At 34.0% G+C, this 22,674-nt stretch overlaps 2 protein-coding genes across 2 annotated transcripts; both read right to left on the bottom strand.

The window, feature by feature from the left end:
- Positions 1-1,414: 1,414 nt before the first annotated feature.
- LOC106626064 (uncharacterized) lies at positions 1,415-9,828 on the bottom strand. The gene is made up of 6 exons (XM_014245866.3): positions 9,026-9,828; positions 6,233-6,406; positions 5,095-5,318; positions 2,271-2,367; positions 2,010-2,186; positions 1,415-1,860 (listed from the first exon to the last, which is right to left on the bottom strand). Exons 1-6 carry the CDS (start codon positions 9,075-9,077, stop codon positions 1,601-1,603), a joined length of 984 nt encoding a protein of 327 aa, XP_014101341.3. The 5' UTR covers positions 9,078-9,828; the 3' UTR covers positions 1,415-1,600.
- Positions 9,829-16,165: 6,337 nt separating this feature from the next.
- LOC106622834 (belly roll) lies at positions 16,166-22,674 on the bottom strand. Its single transcript, XM_036366651.2, has 4 exons — positions 22,521-22,674; positions 21,683-21,785; positions 19,594-19,767; positions 16,166-16,658 (listed from the first exon to the last, which is right to left on the bottom strand). Exons 2-4 carry the CDS (start codon positions 21,741-21,743, stop codon positions 16,450-16,452), a joined length of 444 nt encoding a protein of 147 aa, XP_036222544.2. The 5' UTR covers positions 21,744-21,785; positions 22,521-22,674; the 3' UTR covers positions 16,166-16,449.

Here is a 22,674-nt window from a genome sequence, read left to right on the forward strand (position 1 = left end):
GCGTTACACAACATTTCTTTCTCTTCACAAAAAATTCACCAAAACATGCTGTTTTTGTGTGAATTGACCTTGCTGCCCCTTAAAACTTTGTATTGTCTGGACGAAATTTTTAAGTAAAGAATATGGAAGGAGTACATGTGATATTATAGCGTAATAGTCCATATGTTATGATATTTAAAATCCAAGTGACACGTAGATTCGTCCCTGAATGGAGTAGTTCTCACCTTGAATTCAAATAAGGTAAGTTGGTGGCACATAGATAAGTCTTCTATTATCACTATTAAAGCCGATCAATTGGAAAGACAACAATCTATTCGATATAGCCAGAAGTTTGGGATGATGAGTTTGATTTCCTAATTATTTTGGAACAAGACCATTGTGTAAATCAGCTTTAAATTATAGTAGGTTTCTTCAAACTGTCTTTATATTTTCATAAAAATTCTGAATAAATGATGTTTAAGTAAGTTTATAAGGTGATCCTAACAGGGATTACACTGGGACAGCTTAAAACGCCAGACCGATATTTTACCTAAAACTTTCATATAAGAAATCACTAGACCCTTAAAAATCGACAAAGCGCTTTAAGCCTATCACAAATTTGTTGAGACGGTTAATGCCAGTTTCTGCTATGTCTCCTGGTTCGCCGAAGGTAAAATTGTCGAGATGTTTTAACCTCAGTCTTGCAAAGTCTGGACAATGGCGGAGAAAGTGCATGGATGTTTGCAGCTTACCCTCTTCCATATAAGATTGACAACTTGCGTTCATTAAGATTTTTAGACTTACGTATGACTGTCTATTCGACAGTGTTCAGTAAGAACGATTGCAACAAGATGAACTTTGCATAGGGCTAGTACTTCAGAAGATCTCCTGCGTTCTACTTTAGGTCAAAAAAATCTTGCAGTCGCACAGAAGCGGGTCGTCGACCAGTGTCTGCTAAACGCACGCAAAGCAGTTTAAGGTGAACTTTTGCAATGCCAGCTTCCTCCAGCTACTTGGCGTTACCGACAGCGGCTTATTTGGGGTGTTCCTTGACAATCCGAGCAACTTTACTTTTAGCCTGGGGCGCGCAAATTAAGTTATTTGACTTCACCAGTCTTTTCGAATTTAGCAATAATGTACTGAACAGTACATGTATTTTTTTTTTTTTAATATTGCCTATTTGAGTACTCTTCTTCTCTATTGAGTACTCTTCTTCTCTTGTTTTCCTACCAGAGCCTGTAAATATTTGTTTATATATAATTTTTTCTACAAAAACTAAAACCGCATAAAAGAAATTCACTTACCAAGTAATACGGTTTGACCACACGCAAATATTAGGATACAAAAATAACGGTACCAGTAGATAATTGCATTGAAAGTGTTGCCAAAGTAAGTCTAAAGGGTTTTTTTGCTACTCAAAAGTGAGATATTTAAATTTTTTTGTAATCGTTAACATCAAAATTGATTTATTGTTATAATTTTTATAAAAAACGAAAAATACATAAGATTCGCATATTGTTACTCTTCGTTTCAGCTCAAAAGCTGAATAGTTAATTTCAAAAGTCCTTTCAAAGTCACTCTGTGCAAGTTTTCTTTGTTCACTGTATGTGCGATTAGCATTTTAGTTATAAAGTTTATGTGTATAGTGTAAAGTCATTGCCGCTAAAGTTAGTCCGACCAATGTGAGTTTTGGCCAAGCATTCGTTGAATGATGGGCTCCGTTGAGTGGCGCGTTCACATTGCAAAGATCCTCGGTGCAGACAGTACATGAAATCAAATTGACCCAAGGAACGTATGGATCGGAGGTATCACAAGCTTCGCCTATATTTTCTGGATCCCCGAAATAACAACTACGACGTATATAGAAACGACGGCCATCCACTGATGTAAAGAATAAAATAAATAAGAGTAACATAAGCGATATTTAATTGTATTTTGAGAATTGAGAAATATTAGTGTTCTTCGTCTAAGCTGTTGAAAAGAGATTACTAGAGTTTCAAAAGCATCTTATGCCATATATATGAACTTACAGCCTTCGTGTACTTTCGTCAAACAGCCGGTACCTGCGATGCGCCGCTCATATTTATGTAAGTATGCTGGCATATCCGCCTCATCACAATCAGTTTGCCTGACGCCATCAGGATCGAAATATTGATTACAGCGCGGATCACTAAGCGATTCACAGTCATAGCAACCAATGCCGAAAGCTATTGTAATTTCATAACGGAAATGTAATGAAATGTGAGTTTTATTGAAACATGTCCTTGATTAAGTGAACTGTTTTCACTTACCAGTGGATATGAAGGCACAAATTAGCACAACTAATAAAATTGCTCTCATTGCATAAAGATAAGTCGGTTTTCGAAATAATAAAATATTTACGTTTATCTAGAATAAATGTTAATGTAATATGTTCGCTTGTTCTCGAGTTGTTTCCCTTATTTCAACTAGATCATAACTAAAAATGTTCAGCGAAATGGAAATTAAACCATGAAATTGAAAATAAACTTGTCTCTCCATAGACCATGGCCATGAGCGACAGTCATGTATTTGGATTGTATATATGTATGTATGTTCAAAGTACATACCATTACTAGGGTGATCTAAATTGTTACAAATTTAAATGAATTTAACATAAAGTTTGGACCTCACCTTCTCACCGTAACTTACGATATAATTAGCAGATTATTTGGGAACATCTCATTTCCCTAGTTGCACGCCATGGAAACCCTATTTGTGCTGAAATTCATTGCTGTTTCTCAAAAGTTGGTGGATCAGCTTAACATTTTAAGTACGTTCTTACTATTATTATTATTTATATAGTAGTATATTATTTTGAATACATTTACTATGCCCATTACGGCAATTAGGGGCTATACAACATATTAGAGAAAAGAGAATTGGAGCTCTGTATTTCCAATACATTTGAAATCTCAAATTAATCTTCTAACAGTGAACAGTTAAGTGAAGAATGTTAGGTGAGGTTAAGTAAATAGGCTGATAATAGATAATAGAGCTGTCCATTGTGATATCCAGAACTCCAAGGTTTGGGTCACAAGTACCGTCGCATATCGACAAAGCTAGTTCGCTAGGTTCGTAGAAAATATGGCAACCAAGATACTTCAACCTTAGTCTGGTGATAGATCGACAGTGGAGGGCAAAATGAAGGAGACAAGTTCCGTCCTCCTCATCGCGTGAGCGCTGGTTGCTGATCAACGATTGCTATCTTATTTTCCACATGCAATCAGTCTTATATAAATAATTTGCATAAAAGTGGAGTTATCAATAACAAAAATTATTGAAATAATTTATTCGGATTTGCCTATTAATTATCTGTTCTTCAATTTGTGTCTCATGTTTCAAATAATTTATAAGCAATTCGTTGTTAACCTAGATTGAATGAAATAAGTGATATTTGAAGATACTTTATTAGAGTCAACCACTGATCTAAATAATTTTGAGATCCCTATATTACTCGAAATCGATTTATAACGTAAATTAAATAATATGTACTTTAATCGTCATGACTAAGTACATCGCAAGGTAAGTATAACCTCTCACTGTAAGTTTGAGTAAATCCGACAAATACTTTTCGAGGTTTTCGATAATTAGCAAAGGCTCCTCGGGCGCTCTAAAACAATCGTGTAAAATGTGTTTTTTTCAAAAATATGTTTTTTGATTATTATTCTAAATATTCGTAATTCTCGGCGACCCTAATCAACATAAATACGCCCATTTTCCTTTTTACTTATATGTTTAAATAAATTATATACTCAATTAAAGAGTAAACTCAACGGGAATGTCATGAATGTATGTGACAATACTCAAAAGAGAGAGAGGTGAAAATTTAAAAATAAAATTCTCGCAATAATTTGTTTCCGAATATTTTGCGTTGGCGAAAGATCGCTGCTGATAGGGAGCGAGCGTCATCAAATTATCAAATCCACAAAGAAAATAATATTTATGAATCAATCGGAAGCAACTCTCTTACATTACTCTAATAAAATTGTAATAGCGACTATTGATTTCGACCAAACCGGCGACTATTTGCTCTGATGTGCTTTTCGATAGTACAACTTTGGATGAATTCGGTTTATCTCGCTGCTTTATTATTGTTGAAAATACCAACAGAATGTTTCATACTAGGTTAGGTTAGATAGATATTTCAACTTGGCGGCGGATCACACTTAGACTGTTGAGTACAGTCCTTTATGAAGTCAGTCAAAAAAATACTGCAGTTGGATATCAGTTATCGACAAAGTACCCTGAACCTATCACAAATCTGCTTAGGTGATTTACCATATTTCTATTTCCGCTATTTCGCCTGGATGTCAAAAAGTATGAGATCTAAGGTATTTTAACCTTGATCTGTCAAATTCGAGGAGGTGTTGAGATGATTCTATCTCATCTTTTTACGAAGCAGCTGATGCAAATGGCATCCGTTAAAATGTTCAGTCTTACCGCACCGATTGAACAATGTTCAATTAGAGCTCCTACAACCATTGAAAGGTGGACTTTTCTGAGAGCGAATAGTTCACTAGACCTGTTACGATTTTCCCTGGGTCAGAAGGACCCTGCGACTACACTACTTATTGCTAGTAGTTGCCAAACGTCTGCTGAGCTGATCTGAGGGCTACAACAATTCAGTAGTGAATCGCAAGAAGCCAACGGAGCTCCTATCCTATCCCTTCAGACTGGAGTACCTGTTCTAGCAAGCTCATCAGCTTTGCGATTTCCTCCAATACCGCTGTAGCCAGGCACCCAAACCAGTCTAATCAGGTAGTAACTCGAGGTTAGAGACAAGGAGTCTAGAAATCTTTTCACTAGTATTGAGCACCCCGTCAGTCAACAAAATCAAGGCTAATATCATTGCCCAACTATCAGATGCGATAGTCAGAAGTCTCAAGGCAGTGGTCAGGAAGCATAAAACTTACACTTTTCATTCTATAATTTTAATTTGTTTTTATTTATTTAAAATACTTTGCTTCACTACTCGCTACAAAAACAAATAACAAATAGTATTTCGCTCAACATCAACAGATGAATTCGGCTAATTTTATGTCTTTCTGGATACTGAAGAAAGCAGAGTTGAGCTTCTGCATTTATTATACTTTAGCTCAGCCAATTGAAGAATTTCACCGTAAATGCAAAGGAAACGACCAATAAATACTGCGGCCATGCCTTCAGTTGGTTACTGTGATTGCAGAAGTCCTCAGTGTCACAGACATTACACGATATTGGCTCCGCTTTTTCCGTTACTGGATCCAGTTGACAACCGCTGTCCGTGTCGTCCATGTCACCGAAAAAGCAACTGCGTTCGATCCTAAGGAGATCTCCCACTGTGAATGAATGAAAGCAAATACACATGCATAATTAGAAATGTTCATGGTAAAATTGTTTGGACGTTTTATAAACAAATTTTGAATGTACTTTGCCCTTCTTCGGCATATTTCATAACGCTTGGATTATGCATGATCTGGTGGAATTCGATATAGTGTTTCAAATATTACTATTCGAATTAAGGAGTTACGTGGTTGGAACAGGAAGAGTTATGTACCTAGCGATATTCTGATATTCTGAAATTTCGCAAAACAAATCTAGATAAATCGAAATAGAACCTCTTAAGCTTGGATTTCAATAGTTACTTCCAAGAGAGAATATTCTCTAGATGTGAATAGAAAAGAGATTGAACCTCAAGGATACCATCTCAAACTATACCCCATATACATACTTACAGCTACCATAACGGAGCGTTGGTCATTTGAAGCACATATGTTAAAAATGGGAATGTCCTATACCAATATTTGTCGCAGCTGGAAACTCGAAAGGAATAGGAAAACGGTTCGACACTTTCTCTGTGAGTACCCAGCTCTATCACAAACCGGCCATAGAACTCTAGGAATCCATCAGTTATCAAACCTTGAACGCCTGTGAACAAAAAGCATAACGAAGATAATTAGTTTCCTTGAGGGCACGAAATGGTTTGAACACAACGATCTTGCTATATCGAGATTTAAAGGTTCTACGAGAGTGTATAAAAATGGCGCATCTAGCGCTGATTGAGGCCGAACGAGCTGTACTCCAACATACCTACCTATCCACTCGATTAACTTTAGATTAGCTAGATTTTTTGACTTATTGGCTTCGATTGATGCTATTTCGGGCATATTTATGAAATCAATCTAACCTAGAGTCTAGTGTTAACATTTAAATAAGTAGTAGAAGTAATGAATTACAGTATGTATTTAATCACCTTTATAAGTCCGTTTCATACAACCAGTTGCGTTTCGCAAGTCCAAGTCGTTTCCGAGATAACGCGGTGGCGGAACATGTGAGCAATCCAATTTAAATTGGTTTTCCATGTCGAAGTCATCCCCACAACTTGAGTGGTAGACTGATTCACATGAGTAACATTGGATGGCCCAAGCTATTGAAAATAAGATATAAATTACATATGTTGTAATATTATTAAACTTATTTGTTAATATTTTTTGGTGTTAGTATTTATTTTGTGTGCAGACAGCCGACTTTAAATAACTGAAAGCATATTTTATTGAGAAAATGATGCATAAAAGAATATTTGTAAATTGGTGGAGGATTAGTTTTTAATGCAGCGTGAAAACATTACATCATATTCAGGTATACCGTAGGCAATAGGAATCGTAATTCAACTATTTAACAATTTTTCTGCCGACGACGGCATATGAGTATAGGTATCACAGTTATTGCCAATTCTTTTGTGGTTTCGTAGTTTATTTCATGGCAGTTGTTTATGTCATGTTGTAAGTCAACTCTCTGGCTTTTTGGTTATTATCATTTATCACCTTAAGTCATACATCATCTGGTGCTTGTTAATGCACCATCCAAAAGGGTATCCTCTAATTTATTCAATATCACTGCATTAATGTTTGAGAATTTGTGTAATTTTATGCATTAGTAATTAATTTTGCTAGATTTAAGTTAACTGTCAGTTTTTTTTTTTCTAACCTAAGCTGAGCAAATATGTCGGCATTCCAAAGTTTAAAGTAATTTCAAAAGCTTTCTCTGAAGCCGGAGAAGTCACATTGCAACCCACTATTTGGGTTTATTTTTGTTTGCTATACCTTCATTAAGCTTTACTCATCTTTGTGTGGTGAAAGAACCTGATGCAATTCAAAATTTTGAGATGGCGGAGAGATAGGGGATGTTATAATCTCTCGGTAATCCAGAAATCTAATGTAGTTGTTACCAACTGCGTTTGGTTGAAATCGGTCAAGCAGTTGCTCATATATAAAATTTCGTCTAGAATTAGCAGTTGACACACCCGTTGAAAGATTTTCAACTAATCTACACTAAAATTTATTTAGACCAGTGCAGAAGCTTTTGAAATGGTAAAAAGGAAGAAATTCATGGTAGGAAGAAATCGATAGGAAATTAAAGATAAAACAACAAAAATTGAAGGAAAAATAAATTACGGGTTATCTGTGGTCGGAAATAGAAGGAAAGGGTCATGGTTGTCAAGATAATGAAAATATTTACTACTTTAGCACTTTTTTCACCTCACACCTTCAAATAACCAAGTTTGTGTTTTTTTTATTTTTATCTTTCCGTGCGGACGGAGGTCTTATACCTTTCTGAAGGTTCAGTTCATATATTTTCTCGTTTTACAAAAAATTGTTGATAAATTATGATTCACATCTCATTTTCAGATCATGCTGTTTAATAAAGCAGTATAATGGTGAATATCGTTTCCTTTAGAAATACAAACTAAAACGGATATACATACATAAAGTGCATGCTTTTTGTGTATATAAATGAAAAATTACAGTAATAACTGTATGAAATACTAAATAATCTTCGAAAACGACGAATGGTTGAAATGGAATATGAGAAATATATAGATATATTTTTATAATTTACTAACTGAAGTTCGTCAGTATATTGGAGAGGCCTATAGGTTTTAGTTGTCTTTTCTTGTTAAAGGGCAGACACAACTTGCGTAGTTTGATGCAAACTGCGATCGAAGCGAGGTACTGAGAAGTGGGAGTGCTTCCGACTTACTATGAAACCATAGTACAGAGAGAGAGAGCACTCTGTACCTGCATCCAATAGCGTAATAAACCCATTTAGTGATTTAATGAAAAAGCAAATTGAAAACTTTATTTTTATATTATCGCGACCTGTAACAACACACAAGATTGATTCATAACTACAGTGCAAATTGGGATACCATAATTATCATATATACTCCATGGAACTCTGGTAGGCAATAAGCACGCGACCATAGTATGACCACTTCCATTCCCACAACAACATGTGTTTTGATAATATATTATATATATGTATATTCTTCACAAAGAAGAAACGCGTATGTGGTTTTAAATTACAAAAAAGAGGCTTCGCCCTCCGTAAAATTTAGGTATATATTACGATATTTCAAGAAAATAATTTACAAGATGAAAAGGTTCTTTCTGGATGTTACAAAATTTGTTTCAAACTTAAAATGCTCCGTTCAGAGTAGAACGATACCGAAGTTCATAGAAAACACTCGAATCGATACAAAAAAGTAAAAATTACAACAATTGTCACATCGTTTCTTGTGGAGTGTGTTCAATGGAAAAAGCAAAGCATTTTTATATCCTGAACAGGATATATTTAGCTTTCCACAAAGTTTGTCACACCCATAAGGAAATATTGGAGATTCTATAAGTTTTTGAGATATCGATTTGAAATTATGTTCACGTCCTTTTCTCAACAGAAAGCTGCTCATATGCCGGAACCGCTGATATCGGACAATTATAACAAATAGCTGCCTTACAAACTGATCGGTCGGAATCAAGTGCTTGTATGGACAACCTTTCCATTTGACGAGATATCTTCAAGTAATTTAACAACGATTGTTCCCCAAGATAACAATACAAACTCCCAAAAATTTGTTCAGATCGAATCACTATAGCATATAGCTGCCATACAAACTGACTAATCAAAATCAAGTTCTTGTAATGCATTATTTGTATTTGTGAAGGGTATTATATGTAATTTTCAATATACATATGTATGTACTAACCATTCACGACCGAACTGAGCAACAAAATGACTAAGCAAAACATGCGGTGCATCTTCTTTCCGTGCGTCGCTCGCTTACACTTTTCAATTTATTATCCCAGATTTTAAAATATCGATGATTTGTATATATGTATGTGATACTCGGATGCAGAACGCAAAATTTATTGCACAATTAAATTCAACTGGACGCCTCTGGAAGCGTACGTTTTATAAGCACATATTCATATGTATGTATGTACCGTATGTATAAATAGCTTTCGGTTTCGGAATTTTCTGATCTCGTTTTCTTAGTTGTATTTGTTAAATGTTGATTTCAATATACTGCAGCGGAGTAATGATCACACATTCATATTTTCTCGAGATAATCTCGAGATAAAATAAATGTAATGAATTCTCAACTACAGTTATGCATACCAATGATTGTACTATTTGTGAGTATTAATACTTTTATGATCCTCCAAGAGTTATGAAATTTTTTTACAAATTGGTCTTATATTTTGCCTTTTCCACTTTTTAATCTTGCTTTTTTTTTTTTTTTGTTTACTAGATCTCTTTCAAATTGCCGTGTGTTACACGCTCCTTCTCTACTATTTATCTGACTTTTCCATTTATTCTGAAATATTCTTTCATAATCATTTACACGACATAATTCATTTCGGAACGCCCGTTTTCCAACCACACAATCACGCGTCCGATTTTGTACTGCCCCATGTGTGTAGTTTCCAAAACCCCAAAGACAATTTTTAGACACGTTTAATGCCGCAAATAATTAAAACTCTTTCGCGTATACACACACATATGTATATATCCGCGTATGTCTCTGTAAGTATGAACTTATAATTTTCCACATTGATTTGCCGCAGCACCTTTAAATATACCGATACCTATCGAAGGCATCTCTTGCATAGAATTCTCCTGCCTATTCGCACTTATACTGCTCATGCATCAACTCACGTTTGTATGTATGCAAATAGTCACACATTCTCCACCATAGTTTTTCTTTCTATTATTTCCTCTGCTCTTTTATTCCAACAGCATATCCGCTCACTTATTGCCTCAATTGTTGGTCGAGGCTCCTCGCGGCGTTTGCCTTCGTCAGCATTGAAACATATTTGTTTGGAGTAGAGCGACAGAGTGCAGGCAGGCAGTCGGCATTAATTACTCTTTGGCATGTAAACGCTTCGTGTCGACCGCCTCCTGTTGAGCAGACTATAAACAATAATATACCCAGCTGGAAATTTTTATATGGTAATTTAAAGGCATCTCTAATGTATAACATATACATATATATGAATATATAGATGCATCTATAGACGTTACTAATGTATATACTAGATGGGTATAACTCTAAAAATTGTCTGTACTTTTTGTATCATGTGGAAGTTTTTTCTTGTTAAAAAACATCCTTTATGATTTTACCTAATACCCAGACCATCTAGTATTAACATTTATCTCGCTATATTGTTAGAAATTTTCCAGCTGAAATTTTTTGCCAAAACAAGGATTTTTTATACTCTGAACAGGGTATATTAAGTTTGCCGAAGACACTTCCAGGAAGCAAATGTCGGATACTCTAAAAAATTTATATGTAAATGATCAGCATGATGAGCCTTGTCCGTCTGTCTGTCTCTCTGTCCGTATCTATATATGCGAACTAGTCCGTTAGTTTTTGAGAAATCGATCTGAAATTTTGCTTCTCATTTATCGGAACCACCGATAATGAACCACTAGGCAGTATCATAGCCAAACTAAAACTGAACGATCAAACTCAAGTTTTAATTGTTGAGGTATCTTCACGAAATTAGGCTTATATTATTGCTCAAAGCAAGGTTATAATCTCCGATCAAATTGTTCAGATCAGACCACTATAGCATAAAGCTGCCATCCAAACTGATCGATCAAATTCTATCTTTGTTATCGGGTATAACCCTACAAAAAAAGAAGCTAAGAAGTGTGTTATAGATTCGGTGTAGCCGAAGTTAATGTTTTTCTTGTTTTCGTTTCTTGTTTGATTTAGATTTTAGATTTTGAATATTTAACCTAGAGCAAATACGCATATGCTCGGATGAAAAATGAATTGAACATTGTGTCAAGATAAATCCTTTCAGTCATCCTTCAAAATATTCAATATGATGGATATGAATATAAATAATCGGGATATGGGAGGAGCTAGCGATATTGAACTGATATTTTATTTTTCGCTTCTTAGTACAAATGTATACTCTTATATGCTGAGGCCATTGCATCATATTATCAACCCGATCGCATCTAGCTCTAGATCGAAAATAGTTTTGTATCATTATTATATTTCTCACTTATTCCGCAATGTTGGGAAATTTACATTCAATAATTAATATCCTTCCGTCAAAATAATTATTATATGAAAATGTTTTTGCAATATCTCCTTATAGCAAGGACACCGTTTCTACTAAGTTTTTACGAAGCATTTTTCATTATGCCGTGATAACGGTTTCTTCGTGGCACGTATGCTCCACAGGGTTGAAATTAACAATACTTATTTATAGCTAGATATTTTCTCACATTTATTTGCAGAATTCTCAGTACGTGTATTCGGTGAATATCAGCAGTGGCGTGGGTGAAATATTAACTCATAGTTTTTATTGCCACTTCGTGCCTTTTACGATATCCATGTGCATGTGGTATAAGTAGTTTAGCCCATTTAGTGGTTTTTTCGTATATACACTGCTCGCAGTTTCCTACACTCATAGTTTTGCGTTCTTACTCGCTAGAAAATAGTGTGCTCATTCGTTGTTCAAACAAATAGCCTGTTGCATGTTCGTTTTCTGTCGCTGAATTATCCCCTTCACTTTATTAAAACGTCATGTGTAAGTATTTGTGTTAAATCACTTCGCTTAGAGTATGACTATTCCATTCACTCCAGGTTTAAGTGCACCCAACCACTCCTACCATCGACAGGGGGGTTTAGTTGTGGCGCCAATGAACTTTTGGAATTGTTTCAACAATTAAATATCCTAGTGCTGTAACAAGTAAAGTAGTATTTAAAATTCACTGCGTTAGGTTTTTAAAAAATTCGTTTTGGAAAAAGTTAAGTAGTGAGCTTTACACTATTATCAATATTGATACAATTTTAGACAGTATCTTTGAAACAAGTATTTTATGTCTTCTACATAGTAAAACCAGCTTTGAATAAACATAATTTAGAATAGTCAACATGGCGTATGAGTTACATTTTAAGCGTGCATATGTACATATGTATCCTACACCACTGATAAGTCAAGTCAGTTAACTCACTTCTTTCAAAAGGTGATATACGAATACTCCTCCAATTCACTCTACTTCTTTAAAAACCTTTTTAATTTTCAATGCGAGAATACTTTCCTTCAAGTGCATGTTGGTTGCTAATAAAACTGTCAAAGCCCCATAGGTGCATATACGTACATGTTGGAATCTGTACAGAGAGAAGTACATTTCGAAACAAAGAGAGTATTAGTAATCCCCAAAGGTCTGTTATCATATTTCCTTTCCTCCTTTTTGTACAAATATGAGATCATTTCAGACAATGTGAGCTAATACAAGCATGACACAATCGAGCCGTTTGTTGTTGCATCATTTTTACAAGCTTGAAATTGAAAAATATTTGAAATAAAACATATATTATATTATATTAACATATACTAAAAATATTATTATGCATTAGAAACATCATCGAGACTTTTAAAAGTGTAGATATTGTTCAATTTATTTCTTTTTACATTGCAAAAGTTTACATTTTTTGCTTTTGATTTGGGTGAGCTAATGGATAATAGTAGTTGTTGTTATATTTAAAGATCTAAAAGCCAACCCAAGTAGATCACGCAAAAGTTTGAGAACTGTTGTAGTAGATTGAGAGCTTTTTTAAAAAGCTCTTTTGCAATTTCTAAACAAAATTTTGTGGCGAATAACTTCTATATATTGTAATGCCTAATGGCTAATTGCACGACACTTGAGTCAGGTAATGTTAATGAATAATTCATGACACACTATGATAAATGAGTGGCTAAGAACAGCTGGATGTGATTACTATGCAGTTATTTCTCTGTGTTTTATGTCGATTGGTTTTGGAATTTAGCATTAGTAAAGTGCAAAATGCATGCTTTTCAAACTAACTGCCCCACACATAAGCTCAACTCTTATTTAAAACAAAGAGCATTTGGAAGTTCGTATAGTCGAGAGTTCATGAAACTTTACGGAATTCATGCATTTAGACCTGAATTAAAATTAGAGTTATTACTCCAATTGCGACAAAAATATTTTGGCTGGCCCTTCTTCTTCTTGCATTCTAAAGTGGATTATTATATACATAGACAAATTTTTAATTAAATATCGATGATTTTTTTAAGGATTGGTGTAGTAAATACTCGTACAAATTATATTTTTATGTAATAATATTTTATATTCCGATTTGTTCAGCTGACTGCATTTATTGTAAAATCTATTATTCTTTTACTTTTTGAAAATTGTTCGGGTATTGTTTTAATTTATATTCATATGTACCTATATCTGTTGTACCGAGTAGACAGAGGTTTGTTGACCCAACGATTGTTTGTAACACCTTAAACTAATCGAGATAGTTATAGGGTTATGCATACCAATTTGATCAGCATAACGAAATTAGTTCAAAGAGATTTTTATGATGAAAAGGGAAAAAAAATTAAATTTTACAATAAAGATGGTACGACGAGCTATATTTGATTCGGTGTATACGGACGTGTCACCGCCCACTTGTAGGTGAAACAGCAGCAGCCCGACTAATTCCATTCAATATATATGTTTCAGTGTGAAAATGTGCAAAATTGGACTATCCTGACTGCTTATCATATAACACAGATCACGCCGAGAAGCGTACTCCGGTGAGGGCATTCTGCATTGATCTGAATAAGTGGTAATCGGAAGGTGCTATGTCTGGGCTATAAGGCGGCTGAGGTAGAACTTCCCACCCACAGTTTTCCAAATAGTGTTTAACTGGCCTTGCAACATGTGGCCGAGCGTTGTCATGGTGAAAAATTATTGATTCGTGTCTGGTCGTATATTCTGGTCGATTTTCCGCGATGGCCTTTTTCAAACGAATCAATTGTTTTCGGTAGAGGTCCCCATTGATCGTCTGACCCGATTTCAATAGCTCATAATAGAGCACACCCTTGTGGTCCCACCAAATACATAGCATAACCTTAGCAGCATGGATATTCGGCTTTGCCGTGGATGTTGATGGTTGGCTGGGCTTCACATACGATTTCTTGCGCTTTGGGTTATCATAATGAATCCATTTTTCATCGCCAGTGACAATCCGATGCAAAAACGACTTCTTTTGGTGGCGTTGAAGCAACATTTCCGACATGCAGAATCGACGTTCGACGTCTCTTGGCTTTAATTCATAAGGCGCCCAATTTCCAAGCTTCTGGATGAATCCTAATGATTTTAATCGTCTGGAAACGGTTGCTTGATCAACTCCTAATACTTTTGCAAGTTCTTCTTGCGTCTGGCATGCTTTTGCGTCGAGCAATGTCTCCAATTCTTCGTCTTGAAGTTTGTTTGGCTGTCCGGGTCGTTCTCCGTCGTCTAAGTCGAAATCGCCACTTTTAAACCGTGCAAACCACTTTTGGCACGTTCGTTCGGCTAAAGCATGGTCACCATAAACGTCCAGTAAAATACGATGGCTTTCGGCAGCACTTTTCTTCATGTTAAAATAATGAAGATGAACTCCCCACAAAGACACTTTATCTGGTACAAATTTCGACATTTTCAAATGAATGAAACAAATTGTTGTTCACGCTCAAACAATTTATATCTACTGAAAACGACGCGAAATGGCAGTACCTTTGAAATGAATATAGCCACAGATGAATACGACGCGAAATAATACTAGTAGAGCCCTCTCTTAGTAAACCGCACGAATTAATGCATACACCCAAAGAACACTTATTGTGACGTATCTATAACAGTTAGGCACATTAGTACATTATTTTATTATATAAACAATATACTCCCTACGCACGCTATGTAAGGAATTATTTGGGTAAGTTTTTACAGCTTGGGTTACATTATGGGCGTTTTAGTAAGCATTCCTAACGTTTTTGAAAATATAATATAGCCTATGTTCACCGTAGAGGATGTAGCTTCCCTACGCGTTGCAACGGTGAAAGAATATTTCAACTCCGTCAAGTAGTTTCCGATCCTATTTAATTCCTCCTTCCTCTTTGTAATAGTAGTTTACATAGATAAATCAAACAGCAGAAAAGATTTCGAAATAAACCTTAACACAAAGAGAGCTCTAAAGATATGCTATCTTGCATATGTCAAATAACCGACATCGAACCCCAACTTTAAAAACCCACTTATAACGCATATGAGGACCGCAGTGCTTATGGCTATTTTTTTAAATGAAATTATCGGTCAAGTTTTGAGATATGGAGTACGTACTTACCCTAGCCCGCCAATATTGTACTTACCTAATATTTGGATTTTAAAACTTCTGGTTGGCTTTATACAATTTATATCGGTATATATCTTAGCAAAATTACGATTATATTTTGGATATTGTATAATTTGGTGACGAGGATAGAATACTTTAGCATTATGGAAAAGTAAATGCAATCAGCTCAGACATCCCCATCTCCACCAAATATTATGAGTCTCAGTAAAATCCGATCTTGGTGTTTTCTTACTTTTTTTCAAATTTTTTAATTTCGAACATTACCTGGGGCTTACAGTTGAAGAAGAGACATACAAGCTCAGGACAAGATTTACACAGCTGTACTGGCTTCTGACACCAAGATGCCACTTCTGTAGTGGGTTCACATTTCTATGTGAAGGAAAAACGTGCTCCAGTTTAGTGTAGTAGATCCATGAAATCGAACCTGCGTTCCAACTGCTGAACAATAATACATAGCGTAGAAGACTCAAAAGATATCACCCGCTAGAAATACTATTCCAAGTTAATTGATCTCAGACATTTTGAATTACTTTTCTAGCCCTCAATAAATTTAAAATTACTATTATTGTACCCTAACATCATTGTATCTGTCAATAAATTTAGTTATTCTCATAATTAAGAAGAAGATTCCAAATAGAATTTAATACTAAAACAAAATTCGGAAAATTCAGCAATTGGTAGATAGAAAAATTACAATTTACACACATTTTATTTAATAAAATTAAAAACATTCAAGAGCACTTAAATATAAATACATGCTTGTTTAGCGTACTTTCATATAGTCGCATAATTTCGGGCGCAATCCATCGCCATATGATTGTAAAAAGATCAAATAAAATGCACAAAACTACACTACACTAAGAATACAGATTATTGAGATTTAGAACGCTGTTTGTTAGAAAAGTTGAGGTCCTATACTAAATTTTGTATGGTATTTTGTCAAACAGCGACGATTACAGTGTCGGCCCAACAACTTAGGACAGCATGCGTGCCAATGCGAAGAAAAGTACAACGGCGGCGGCTATGGGGACTGTGGCGCTGGAGCCATTGCATAGATTGCCACTGCAGACATCGCACGACAATTGCTTCACGAATGGCAAAGAGGGATCGGCTTGGCAGCCGGATTGCGTATTTGAAATATCACCGTAGAAGCAGCCACGGATGACCTGTGGATGTCCGGGAACTGAAACGATAGAAAAAAGTAAAAGATTTTATAACATTTGATGACTTTTTTATAATTTTTGTTTGCCCACAAAACTTCGAATGCAACAATATTTCTTAACACCTCCGCTGCTGAAGAAAAGCACGCATGCTTTTTACTCACACGATTTCAAAACAACTGCAAGGCGGTTGTTGGCCTAGCCGCAAGTCACAACTTACTGCCATCACATGCGAGTCGGATCGGCAATAGTAACGACGATCCATGAAGAAAGTGCATGGAAGTAGGCATGAGAGAGACATTGGAACACCTCCTTTAGAACTCGTCTTAGAGATCTGGGTGCTGCGCAGTTCAAGGAACTAGATGAAGTATCAGAATTAGATATCAAGTCGCGCTTAAAGTACGCAGAAAGCGTTGAGGTTCTATGTGGCAAGTATTTGTCACACAAAACTGAACTGCTATAGGGCATTACTGAGGACTTGTATACAGTAGGTCTATGTATGGCGGATAGTAAAACCTAACCTTAATTATCTCTCTCAACTTAACACCAAGTGTTGGATAGGTAGAAAAGAAGATTTAAGAAATTATGCTAATTTAAAAACCAATGCTTTGGTAAAAATTATGAATATTACTTAACTGTACATAAGTAGATATACCCATATATTTAAATATCTTCATAAGTAGAATGTCGTTGAACTCGTCGCGCATATGGTTGCAGTTCTGACTACTTAACCTCAATATGATCTCATCCACAAATGAATTAATTTCTAAATATAGGCATTACGAAAAAATCAGTTGAAGAAATGACAAATAGAAAGAGAGATTATGAAATTTGGAATTTATAGTTTAAAAGCGGAATGTCTTCTTTCGTAAAGCTGTTCCAAAATGAAATATATGGTATATACCTATGTGCATATATGACAGAGTGAAGCATGCGTTTGAAATCTTTAACAAATGGCGATTACTGCACTAGAATAAATGTTCAAAATATAATTTCTTTATATAGCTACATCGATTTGAGAATATATATGATTGTATAAGTATATATAGACTAATAGTTCATAAAGTCAAGTCAAATATGTATGTACATAATGTCTAACCACTTGAATAAATGATTGCCTGACTCTTGATTCATATATGTATATCTATATCTACATACTTATGAGTATATTGTATATACCTATGTACATGTATGTGGTATATTAATTCTTTTATAGCGTTTTATTGCTAAATTTTTTGATATTAATTTTAATTGAAGCATTTGAAATCTTCAAATAATTTGCTCTACGCTTAATTTTTAAAAGTTTTAGCTTGATACATGCTCCACGAATTGTTGAGATGATTGTGATCTTCACTCACTAAATATGAAAGAGTAATATTCACACCCGCACGTTTGAACTCAGTATGATATATGAGAATATACAAGTACATTGGAGCGGGTCGATTTTGTACCCTGAACAGAGTATATTTAGTTTCTCACAAAGTTTATAACAGCTAAAAGGCAACGTCGGAGACCTTATAAAATATATCATTTATATATATTTTTCAGTATGACGAGCTGAGTCGATTTAGCCATATCCGTCTGTTTGTCCGCCTGTATATACGCAAAATTGCTCCTAAGTTTTTAAGATATCGATCTGAAATTTTGCACACGTCCTTTTATTTTCAAGAAGCTGCTCATTTGTCGGAACCACTGATATCGGACCACTATAGCATATAGCTGCCATACAAACCGAACGATCAAAATTAAGCCCTTTTTTGAAAACATTTTTATTTAACCAGATATCTTCACGAAATTTGGCATGGAATATTTTTGAAGACAACACTATAATCTCCGCACAACGTTTTCAGATTGGACCACTATAGCACTGAATGGAAAACTCGTTTATTTGAGAAGATCATTAACGAAATTTGACACGTACTATTTTTCAAGACAATGCTATAATTTTAGATAAGATCGGGCCCCTATAGCATACAGCTGCCATTCTAACTGACCTATCAAAATCAAGTTCTTCTATGGAAACTTTTTTATTTGTGAATGACAGTGTACGTAGCTTCGGAGGAAATATAGTAGTGGTGACCGCTCGTAATTATTTCTATTTTGTAAAACTATGTAAACATTTTTAAAGAATGGTAATATAATACTCTCCATATACTCTCCAAAGCTGACATGTAAATTATTATTAAAATTACACTTACAAAATAAATATGCATTGCACAGATTACTTCGTAATTACAATGCATTCATCGTTTTATTTAGTAACAATTAGTATCTGTGTAAATATTTCAATACGAGAATTCTACAGCGTACAAAGGCCCCGTTAAGAACATGTTTGAAACCGGTTGCAGGTTTCGGCTCGCTTAGGAGCTTCGCTTAGAAATTGAGGCGCAATAGCATTATATCGTGATGACATAAAGACGCGGCATAAGGCACACACAACCCCCTTAATGCCTATACCCAAGTGTACACACCCATATTACATATATGTATGTACATATATTCTCGTATTGTTAGTGTATGAGAAGAATTGCAAATTTTGCAAATAAATTAACTATATCTTCAGGTGAGCATGACATCATTGACATATTTGGTAATAAGTCGTCGGAAAGGCATTAACATATCATTTAAATATACATACTACTATATGTATGTAAGTACATATGTACATATACATGTATATGTATGTAAGTATATATGTACATACTTGTATGTATTCATGCACCTCTGACAGCCATAAAGCGAATTCCAAGCGAACGAATTGTAATCAAGAACTTTTAGTTTTATTAGTTTCGGAGAAATTATGTCACCCAACCAGGTGAAATATAATATATATATATGTGTATATTTACTTTTGTATATTATATGCGTGTGCTTGAATTTGGCATGTGTTTACATACGAGATTTAAACGCATGTTTCCCACGTTTTTGTATTTATGTTTTCGGATATCCATTACTTACCATCGAGTACCTTCCTCATGCAACCGGTGGCATTGTGCACGTTGAAGAAGTTCTGCAGGAAGCGCGGTGGCGATACGCGTGCGCAATCGTATTTCATGTCATCGCTTGCCTCGAATTTCTGACCGCACTTAGGATTGGTGACCGAGTCACAAATATAGCACTGCACGGCAAAGGCTAGGGAGAGAAAGAGCGCTAGGTGTTAATTATGGCATTTACTATAGAATTTGAATTTTTTATAATATAATATAGTAAATTATTATTTAGGTAGGCATTTGTTTTCTTTCTTTTTCTTCAAAAATATATTGTTTTTGTATTTTCTTAAAGTATAATATCTTTGAAATATTCTCTGAAAATTTGAAGTAAGTCCGATCCATACTTTTCCAGTTATTCGATAATTAACAAAGGGTTCTCAGGCGCTCCGAAACGTACCGGTAACAGGTAGCTAGCAGCAGCTGTAAGCAATCGGCGAAGCGAAGCGTACAATTTCAATCTATGTTTCTTGAACTGGTGACTACTGTTGTTCGAAAACCGATCGGTAGATTATCATGAAATTTATACAGTTTTTTGAAATTATGAAAAACTAGTGCCTGATCGAAGGTTGTTTTTATCGATTTTCTATATACAATTAACTGTTGGTTTTTTCCTGAAAATCTGAAAAGAATTCCTAAAACCGCCATTTTCTTAACTTCCAAAAAACCAAAAAAAATTGGTCAGGCGCTAGATTATTTATTAATAAAATAAATTTTTTTGTCCGATTAATTTTAGATTAATCTCCAACGATTAGTGATGGTCACCGAAAGAAGCTCGGTTGTAACTGGATCAACACAAACAGCCATTAGTTTTAAAATTATTAATTTTTTTTTTAAATTTTCGTCAAATCAAGTCGACATATTATTTAATGATTCTATGTTTTTATTGTTATAAAAAAATAATTTGCTGTCAAGGAAAATATTTAAAATTGTCACTTTTCATGTCGCTGACTATAATTAACACCATATGGAATGTAAATAAATAATTAATGTGTGTATGTATATGTAAATGTAAATAATTAAAAAATACATACATATATAAGTAAGTATGTATGCTATATGGAAGCTGTTATGAACTGCGCATTTTCTGTGTAAGGTTTAAGTTATGTGAATTATTATAATTTGCTCATTAGGAAGACCCAGGTAAGCGTAAACAAATCTATTTACTGAATTATTGATACTTATATATAACTATAATATGTATTTAAATTAAAAAATCAAAAACAAGTTACAAATATTAGAGTATAGGTACAGTTTATCACAAAGTTTGTAACACCCAGAAAGACACGTCGGAAACCTATATACCTATATGATGTGAATACCAATACTGAACAAATTTTAATGAGAAAAAAAAAAAGAAAAAGCGGCTTGTTCGCGGATTTTATTACACATTTTTAACAACACTTTTCAAGTAAGATCAGGTTTATGAACATAAAAGCATGCTAACGCCTAATAAAATTTTCCATACACTTGTTATAAGCCTCGGCTGGCCTAGAGTGCCTTCAGCGAATGACTTATATTGGCTTCAATGGATTTATGGCGTGTTTCCCGAAGCGAATTTTTTGGTTTTGAAAAGTGAAAAAAGTCACAGAGAGCCAGGTCTGGTGTATGCGGTGGCTGAGAAATGACTCTCGTTTTCGACTTTGACTTGGTTTTTTCGTTGCTGTGGTTACGATATATTATTAAATGAATAAACTATTCCATAAAGTGAAAATATTATTTACGAATAAAGGCGAAAACGTTGTTGCCGGTATAAGAATCCAAGGTTAATTTTGAACACATGCATATGTTTAGAAATATATTTTTCTTATTAATGATTTGTTTTACTTTTAACATAATTTATATATAAACTATCCTATCTTTTAAGTTGGATCAAGCTGAACACAGTGTGCTAAATTTTACTAAAGTCGCTTCAGTAGTTTAGGAGTTTTCCCCGAACAAAAAGTAACACGTCATTTTTATATCGTATATATAGATTATTTATATTTTTTATACATTTTAACTTTTATGTTTCATGACATGTACCATAAATATATCATTAGTTAAAAATTTGAACTCACCTGAACAGGCAACACTGGCGATAACGGCAATAACCAACAATGATTTTACAGCAGATACCATTTTGATTGTTTTGTTAATTGTTTGGTTTGTTTGTGTAAAAATCTATTTAAAAGTAATAATAATAATGCGGAAAATTTATAATTTTATTATAATATATTTTTTTATTTACAATACAATTTAAGTTTTTTTTTTTGAAAAAAAAGTTATAACTACTTAAGTACATTTGTATATATAAAGTATTAGATGAACAAAAATAAATGTTAACTAAATTGATATTTGAATAATAAAAACTTTTTCCTAAAAAAAAGAAGAAACATGAAATAACGTATAAAAATCGTATTTAAAAGGTTAATTTAAAAAAAATTATTTCCTATTACATATATATTTTGAAAGAAATCTGTATTTAAAATAATACAACAAAAATTAAATCCCAATATTTTACAAGTTTAAGATTTTTTTATAAAATTTTTTTAATTAAAAATATTTTATTATAAATACCTTTGTATTAAAAATTGATTATTAATAATTTTTTATTATTAAAATTTTTTATATGAAAAATATATATGTATGTATTTATTTAAAACAAAAACTCAGAGAAAAACATCTCTGTATTAAAATTCACTTTAAAATATTATTTCCTTCTTCTTCAAATGCATTAATACATTTTAAACTCATGCACTTTCAACTTAACATTCAATATTTTTAATTTTTAATATTTTTTAAGACTGTTAACTTAAAACAAAAATACTATTTTAAGAATATTAAAAAACTCTTGTTCAAAGTAAATATATTTTGTCTTATTAAACAAAACAACACTACACTTCCTTTTTGGCTAACCTGAGAGAACGCTGCGTTAAAAACGTCTTGTAAGTAGCACGACACGGGCGCAACTGTGGCGGCATGGGTACCCAAGCATCGAACTGGATTACTGACTAGCTGGTGGCATTACTAAGCACACAACTACAAACGAACGAGCAAAACAGTGTGCGTA

The sequence above is a fragment of the Bactrocera oleae genome, chromosome 3 (genome assembly GCF_042242935.1).
Source record: "Bactrocera oleae isolate idBacOlea1 chromosome 3, idBacOlea1, whole genome shotgun sequence".
NCBI lineage: Eukaryota > Metazoa > Arthropoda > Insecta > Diptera > Tephritidae > Bactrocera > Bactrocera oleae.

Coding starts and splice junctions, on each gene's coding strand:
- LOC106626064 (XM_014245866.3), bottom strand. CDS start 9,077: ATGCACCGCATGTTTTGCTTAGTCATTTTGTTGCTCAGTTCGGTCGTG. Junction 5,319..6,232: donor TATGAAACGGACTTATAAAG/GTGATTAAATAC, acceptor ATTCATTCACAG/TGGGAGATCTCCTTAGGATC. Junction 1,861..2,009: donor GACGAAAGTACACGAAGGCT/GTAAGTTCATAT, acceptor TCTTTACATCAG/TGGATGGCCGTCGTTTCTAT.
- LOC106622834 (XM_036366651.2), bottom strand. CDS start 21,743: ATGGTATCTGCTGTAAAATCATTGTTGGTTATTGCCGTTATCGCCAGT. Junction 19,768..21,682: donor CGCCAGTGTTGCCTGTTCAG/GTGAGTTCAAAT, acceptor TTCTCTCCCTAG/CCTTTGCCGTGCAGTGCTAT. Junction 16,659..19,593: donor CATGAGGAAGGTACTCGATG/GTAAGTAATGGA, acceptor CTATCGTTTCAG/TTCCCGGACATCCACAGGTC.